This window comes from Salmo salar, unplaced genomic scaffold, assembly GCF_905237065.1.
Source record: "Salmo salar unplaced genomic scaffold, Ssal_v3.1, whole genome shotgun sequence".
Lineage (NCBI taxonomy): Eukaryota > Metazoa > Chordata > Actinopteri > Salmoniformes > Salmonidae > Salmo > Salmo salar.
This window is the reverse complement of record NW_025548635.1, coordinates 285,001-293,512: the sequence shown is the minus strand read 5'-3', so window position 1 is coordinate 293,512 and position 8,512 is coordinate 285,001. Positions and strand designations below refer to the sequence as shown.

At 44.7% G+C, this 8,512-nt stretch overlaps 1 protein-coding gene across 1 annotated transcript in view; it reads right to left on the bottom strand.

The window, feature by feature from the left end:
- Positions 1 to 480: 480 nt before the first annotated feature.
- LOC106591508 (vacuolar protein sorting-associated protein 13B) overlaps positions 481 to 8,512 on the bottom strand; it is a 250,288-nt gene continuing 242,256 nt past the window's right edge. The window contains exons 21-22 of the mRNA XM_045712606.1: positions 1,571 to 1,714; positions 481 to 848 (exon numbers count right to left, since the gene is read on the bottom strand). Of these exons, the coding sequence (XP_045568562.1) occupies positions 631 to 848; positions 1,571 to 1,714 (362 nt within the window). The 3' untranslated portion in view covers positions 481 to 630. The remainder of the gene's footprint in view (positions 849 to 1,570; positions 1,715 to 8,512) is intronic.

Here is an 8,512-nt window from a genome sequence, read left to right as displayed (position 1 = left end):
TATTTATATTTTAACTTTGAACTTTCTTCAAACTACAAATCTACCATTCCAGTGTTTTACTTGCTATATTGTATTTACTTTGCCACCATGGCCTATTTATTGCCTTTACCTCCCTTATCTCACATCATTTGCTCACATTGTATATAGATTTATTTTTCTACTGTATCATTGATTGTATGTTGTTTTACTCCATGTGTAACTCTGTGTTTTTGTATGTTGTCGAACTGCTTTGCTTTATCTTGGCCAGGTCGCAGTTGTAAATGAGAACTTGTTCTCAACTTGCCTACCTGGTTAAATAAAGGTGAAATAAAATAAATAAAAATAAATATAGAGGTTAGTTCTACTTCCTACTGACGGTGAAACACGACCGTCCAGAGAACACCAGAACTCATGTCAACCTGTCTTCCTGTTTCCAAATAACACTGGAAAACAACTTCCTGAACCCAAAAACATAGGACTGATCACATGACGTAGGGAACTGATCACATGACGTAGGGAACTGATCACATGACGTAGGGAACTGATCACATGACCTGTGGAGGACTTCGGTATTGTTGTACTAGACGTCGTATAGAAGGTCGATGATTTAACTGGTCTGAACGACCAGAGGTTTCATCTACACCGTAGCAGCTAGATGTTGTAGCTGTAGAGGTGTGGGAACCTACCAGAGGAGTTATGGCCGTCGTCCCCGCGCCGGGGTATCTGCACCGAGAAGGTCAGGAGGTCTGGGGCCAGCAGAGACTCAGGCTTACGGAGCTCATTGAGCCAGCGACTCTGATGAAGTTCTTTAGTGTCAGACGGACCCTGTAGCAGAGGAACCAGCTTCTCCTTAACACCCTCTGGTGAACCTGGAGAGGAGGAGGAGAAGGAGGAGGCGGAGAAGAAGGAGGAGGAGGAGAAGGAAGAGGAGGAGAAGAAGGAGGAGGAGAAGAAGGACAAGGAGGAGAAGGAAGAGGAGAACAAGGAGGAGGAGGAGAAGAAGGAGGAGGAGAAGAAGGACAAGGAGGAGAAGGAGGAGGAGGAGAAGAAGGACAAGGAGGAGAAGAAGCACAAGGAGGAGGAGGAGGAGAAGGAAGAGGAGGAGGAGGAGGAGGAGGAGAAGAAGGAGGAGGAGGAGGAGAACAAGGAGGAGGAGGAGAAGGAAGGACAAGGAGGAGAAGAAGGAGGACAGGAGGAGGAGGAGGCGGAGAAGAAGGAGGAGAGAGAAGAAGAAGGAGGAGGAGGAGAAGGAAGAGGAGGAGGAGAACAAGGAGGAAAGACACACAATGTAACTACATCAGTCTGGATTTAGAGAAAACTAATTTCAAAATGGATTCTACAAAGTGACCTGCTGTTGAACTTGTTCTGGGTCTGTTAGCTCTCTGTGTGGAGAGTAAAGCCATTCTGTTTCGGGACATCAAATGACAAGACTCCCTCTGAGACCAGCGGTGACGACACAACAAACTAAACATTTGGACTGAAGTCCAGGGAGGACTGAGTTGAGTGTGTAAAAGCGAAAGAGAAGAGTCTCGGCGTTGGGCGGCGTTGGGGTAAAAAGCAGTAAAGTTTAACAGGGCACAGCTGCACACACCTGGGGTCCTGGCGCACACTTTAACAGCTCCCACGGTTCCCCCGGCACAGTTCACCGTCGCTCTGCTGCAGAACTTCAGCTCCACGTTCTGGACCGAGGCCTCCAGGGTCGGAGGAGGAGGAGGAGGAGAGGGAGACTTCACACCTAATAAAAATAACAACTGAAAATGAAGTAGGTAGCGGGGCTAGATCTGGTAAAGGTTTAAACACTGCTGCTGCTTTGTTAAACTACGGATTGGCCTTTAATTGTTGTTGATCTCTGGACCTTTAAAGTGTTTCTAGTTACCCCTGGACCTGTAACTCTCTCACAGTACACAGAGAGACTGGACCTGTAACTCTCTCACAGTACACAGAGAGACTGGACCCGTAACTCTCTCACAGTACACAGAGAGACTGGACCTGTAACTCTCTCACAGTACACAGAGAGACTGGACCTGTAACTCTCTCACAGTACACAGAGAGACTGGACCTCTAACTCTCTCACAGTACACAGAGAGACTGGACCTGTAACTCTCTCACAGTACACAGAGAGACTGGACCTGTAACTCTCTCACAGTACACAGAGAGACTGGACCCTCTAACTCTCTCACAGTACACAGAGAGACTGGACCTCTAACTCTCTCACAGTACACAGAGAGACTGGACCTGTAACTCTCTCACAGTACACAGAGAGACTGGACCTGTAACTCTCTCACAGTACACAGAGAGACTGGACCTGTAACTCTCTCACAGTACACAGAGAGACTGGACCCGTAACTCTCTCGCAGTACACAGAGAGACTGGACCTGTAACTCTCTCGCAGTACACAGAGAGACTGGACCCTGTAACTCTCTCACAGTACACAGAGAGACTGGACCTGCAACTCTCTCACAGTACACAGAGAGACTGGACCTGTAACTCTCTCACAGTACACAGAGAGACTGGACCTGTAACTCTCTCGCAGTACACAGAGACTGGACCTGTAACTCTCTCGCAGTACACAGAGAGACTGGACCTGTAACTCTCTCGCAGTACACAGAGAGACTGGACCCTGTAACTCTCTCACAGTACACAGAGAGACTGGACCTGTAACTCTCTCACAGTACACAGAGAGACTGGACCTGTAACTCTCTCACAGTACACAGAGAGACTGGACCCTGTAACTCTCTCACAGTACACAGAGAGACTGGACCTGTAACTCTCTCACAGTACACAGAGAGACTGGACCTGTAACTCTCTCACAGTACACAGAGAGACTGGACCTGTAACTCTCTCACAGTACACAGAGAGACTGGACCTGTAACTCTCTCACAGTACACAGAGAGACTGGTAATAGATACTGGGTATAACAGGGGTCTGATTGGTAATAGATACTGGTTATAACAGGGGGTCTGATTGGTAATAGATACTGGTTATAACAGGGGGTCTGATTGGTAATAGATACTGGGTATAACAGGGGGTCTGATTGGTAATAGATACTGGGTATAACAGGGATCTGATTGGTAATAGATACTGGGTATAACAGGGAGTCTGATTGGTAATAGATACTGGGTATAACAGGGGGTCTGATTGGTAATAGATACTGGGTATAACAGGGGGTCTGATTGGTAATAGATACTGGTTATAACAGGGGGTCTGATTGGTAATAGATACTGGGTATAACAGGGGGTCTGATTGGTAATAGATACTGGGTATAACAGGGGGTCTGATTGGTAATAGATACTGGGTATAACAGGGGGTCTGATTGGTAATAGATACTGGGTATAACAGGGGGTCTGATTGGTAATAGATACTGGGTATAACAGGGGTCTGATTGGTAATAGATACTGGGTATAACAGGGGGTCTGATTGGTAATAGATACTGGTTATAACAGGGGGTCTGATTGGTAATAGATACTGGGTATAACAGGGGGTCTGATTGGTAATAGATACTGGGTATAACAGGGATCTGATTGGTAAATAAATACTGGGTATAACAGGGGGTCTGATTGGTAATAGATACTGGGTATAACAGGGGGTCTGATTGGTAATAGATACTGGGTATAACAGGGGGTCTGATTGGTAATAGATACTGGGTATAACAGGGGGTCTGATTGGTAATAGATACTGGGTATAACAGGGGGTCTGATTGGTAATAGATACTGGGTATAACAGGGGGTCTGATTGGTAATAGATACTGGGTATAACAGGGGGTCTGATTGGTAATTGATACTGGGTATAACAGGGGGTCTGATTGGTAATAGATACTGGTTATAACAGGGGGTCTGATTGGTAATAGATACTGGGTATAACAGGGGGTCTGATTGGTAATAGATACTGGGTATAACAGGGGGTCTGATTGGTAATAGATACTGGGTATAACAGGGGGTCTGATTGGTAATAGATACTGGGTATAACAGGGGGTCTGATTGGTAATAGATACTGGTTATAACAGGGGGTCTGATTGGTAATAGATACTGGTTATAACACGGGTCTGATTGGTAATAGATACTGGTTATAACACGGGTCTGATTGGTAATAGATACTGGTTATAACACGGGTCTGATTGGTAATAGATACTGGTTATAACAGGGGGTGTGATTGGTAATAGATACTGGGTATAACAGGGGGTCTGATTGGTAATAGATACTGGGTATAACAGGGGGTCTGATTGGTAATAGATACTGGGTATAACAGGGGGTCTGATTGGTAATAGATACTGGGTATAACAGGGGTGTGATTGGTAATAGATACTGGGTATAACAGGGGGTCTGATTGGTAATAGATACTGGGTATAACAGGGGGTCTGATTGGTAATAGATACTGGGTATAACAGGGGGTCTGATTGGTAATAGATACTGGGTATAACAGGGGGTCTGATTGGTAATAGATACTGGGTATAACAGGGGGTCTGATTGGTAATAGATACTGGGTATAACAGGGGGTCTGATTGGTAATAGATACTGGGTATAACAGGGGGTCTGATTGGTAATAGATACTGGGTATAACAGGGGTCTGATTGGTAATAGATACTGGGTATAACAGGGGTCTGATTGGTAATAGATACTGGGTATAACAGGGGGTCTGATTGGTAATAGATACTGGGTATAACAGGGGGTCTGATTGGTAATAGATACTGGGTATAACAGGGGTCTGATTGGTAATAGATACTGGTTATAACAGGGGGTCTGATTGGTAATAGATACTGGGTATAACAGGGGGTCTGATTGGTAATAGATACTGGGTATAACAGGGGGTCTGATTGGTAATAGATACTGGGTATAACAGGGGTCTGATTGGTAATAGATACTGGGTATAACAGGGGGTCTGATTGGTAATAGATACTGGTTATAACAGGGGGTCTGATTGGTAATAGATACTGGGTATAACACGGGTCTGATTGGTAATAGATACTGGGTATAACACGGGTCTGATTGGTAATAGATACTGGGTATAACAGGGAGTCTGATTGGTAATAGATACTGGGTATAACAGGGGGTCTGATTGGTAATATATACTGGGTATAACAGGGGGTCTGATTGGTAATAGATACTGGGTATAACAGGGGTGTGATTGGTAATAGATACTGGGTATAACAGGGGTGTGATTGGTAATAGATACTGGGTATAAGAGGGGGTCTGATTGGTAATAGATACTGGGTATAACAGGGGGTGTGATTGGTAATAGATACTGGTTATAACACGGGTCTGATTGGTAATAGATACTGGTTATAACACGGGTCTGATTGGTAATAGATACTGGGTATAACAGGGGGTCTGATTGGTAATAGATACTGGGTATAACAGGGGTCTGATTGGTAATAGATACTGGGTATAACAGGGGTCTGATTGGTAATAGATACTGGGTATAACAGGGGTCTGATTGGTAATAGATACTGGGTATAACAGGGGGTCTGATTGGTAATAGATACTGGGTATAACAGGGGGTCTGATTGGTAATAGATACTGGGTATAACAGGGGGTGTGATTGGTAATAGATACTGGTTATAACAGGGGGTCTGATTGGTAATAGATACTGGGTATAACAGGGGGTCTGATTGGTAATAGATACTGGGTATAACAGGGGTCTGATTGGTAATAGATACTGGGTATAACAGGGGGTCTGATTGGTAATAGATACTGGGTATAACAGGGGTCTGATTGGTAATAGATACTGGGTATAACAGGGGGTCTGATTGGTAATAGATACTGGGTATAACAGGGGGTCTGATTGGTAATAGATACTGGGTATAACAGGGGGTCTGATTGGTAATAGATACTGGGTATAACAGGGGGTCTGATTGGTAATAGATACTGGGTATAACAGGGGTCTGATTGGTAATAGATACTGGTTATAACAGGGAGTCTGATTGGTAATAGATACTGGGTATAACAGGGGGTCTGATTGGTAATAGATACTGGGTATAACAGGGGGTCTGATTGGTAATAGATACTGGGTATAACGGAGGGTCTGATTGGTAATAGATACTGGGTATAACAGGGGTCTGATTGGTAATAGATACTGGTTATAACAGGGGGTCTGATTGGTAATAGATACTGGGTATAACAGGGGGTCTGATTGGTAATAGATACTGGTTATAACAGGGGGTCTGATTGGTAATAGATACTGGGTATAACAGGGGGTCTGATTGGTAATAGATACTGGGTATAACAGGGGTGTGATTGGTAATAGATACTGGGTATAACAGGGGGTCTGATTGGTAATAGATACTGGGTATAACAGGGGGTCTGATTGGTAATAGATACTGGTTATAACAGGGGGTGTGATTGGTAATAGATACTGGGTATAACAGGGGGTCTGATTGGTAATAGATACTGGTTATAACAGGGGGTCTGATTGGTAATAGATACTGGGTATAACAGGGGGTCTGATTGGTAATAGATACTGGGTATAACAGGGGGTCTGATTGGTAATAGATACTGGGTATAACAGGGAGTCTGATTGGTAATAGATACTGGGTATAACAGGGGGTCTGATTGGTAATAGATACTGGGTATAACAGGGGTCTGATTGGTAATAGATACTGGGTATAACAGGGGGTCTGATTGGTAATAGATACTGGGTATAACAGGGGTCTGATTGGTAATAGATACTGGGTATAACAGGGGGTCTGATTGGTAATAGATACTGGTTATAACAGGGGGTCTGATTGGTAATAGATACTGGGTATAACAGGGGGTCTGATTGGTAATAGATACTGGGTATAACAGGGGGTCTGATTGGTAATAGATACTGGGTATAACAGGGGTCTGATTGGTAATAGATACTGGGTATAACAGGGGGTCTGATTGGTAATAGATACTGGGTATAACAGGGGGTCTGATTGGTAATAGATACTGGGTATAACAGGGGGTCTGATTGGTAATAGATACTGGGTATAACAGGGGGTCTGATTGGTAATAGATACTGGGTATAACAGGGGATCTGATTGGTAAATAAATACTGGGTATAACAGGGGGTCTGATTGGTAATAGATACTGGGTATAACAGGGAGTCTGATTGGTAATAGATACTGGGTATAACAGGGGGTCTGATTGGTAATAGATACTGGGTATAACAGGGGGTCTGATTGGTAATAGATACTGGTTATAACAGGGGGTCTGATTGGTAATAGATACTGGGTATAACAGGGGGTCTGATTGGTAATAGATACTGGGTATAACAGGGGGTCTGATTGGTAATAGATACTGGGTATAACAGGGGGTCTGATTGGTACTGGGAGGTTTTCGGACGGCCAAACTCCCAGGAGGAGAGAGAATTCTTCCAGCCAGGCAGGCTGGCGCTGTCCGAGGAATCAAATAAAAACTCTCACACCACCTGTTCCAATAAGGATTTATTTTTCATTTAAACTTCCCATCACAGAGACAACGAGGTTTTCATTTCCAACCAGCTAGTGTTCCAGAGAAGAACAGTCGTGTCCTGAATCTGACTCTAACCGAGTGCTGGGTGTCTGAAGTACTATTTCGGTATTACAGGAATAACTTGTTGTTTCACTGACGAACTAAAAGTATTTCTGAGAGATACAACGGTATGTACGCTACAGTATTACATAGTCAAATCAAATCAAATTTATTTCTATAGCCCTTCTTACATCAGCTGAATGTAAATGTAAATGTCTCAAAGTGCTGTACAGAAACCCAGCCTAAAACCCCCCCAAACAGCAAGCAATGCAGGTGTAGAAGCACGGTGGCTAGGAAAAACTCCCTAGAAAGGCCAGAACCCTAGGAAGAAACCTAGAGAGGAACCAGGACATGAGGGGTGGCTAGGAAAAACTCCCTAGAAAGGCCGGAACATAGGAAGAAACCTAGAGAGGAACCAGGCTATGAGGGGTGGCCAGTCCTCTTCTGGCTGTGCCGGGTGGAGATTATAACAGAACATGGCCAAAATGTTCAAACGTTCATAGACGACCAGCAGGGTCAGATAATAATAATCACAGTAGTTGTCGAGGGTGCAACAAGTCAGTAACACAAGAGTAAGTGTCAGTTGGCTTTTTCACAGCCGATCTTTGACATAGTGTGGATAATACTGAGTTCAAGAAGCAGCCTGTAGTCATTCTGCCAGAGGGGAAGGGGGGTTAAACAGATCTCTGATCTGGAAGGGAATCAGTTCATTATTCTGGAACAGTCTCTAGTCTGGACTCCTTCCAGGATCATAGTGTTTATAAAGACAGCTCAGGAAATCCAGGCAGGTTGGAGTTAAGACATCGGATCACCCCCCTGCTTCTCCCACTCCACCTCCTACTGCTACGTCTCCTTCCTCTCTCCCTTCTCCTCCCTCCCCCTCATCCTCCTTCCACTCCCACTCTCTACCTCCTTCTGCTCCTCCCTCTCTCGCTACCTCCTCCTCTCTCTCTCCCTCATCCTCCTCTCACTCTCTCCTCATACTCCTCTCACTCTCTCTCTCTCCTCCTCCTCCTCTCTCTCCCTCCTCCTCTCTCTCCCTCCTCCTCTCTCTCCCTCATCCT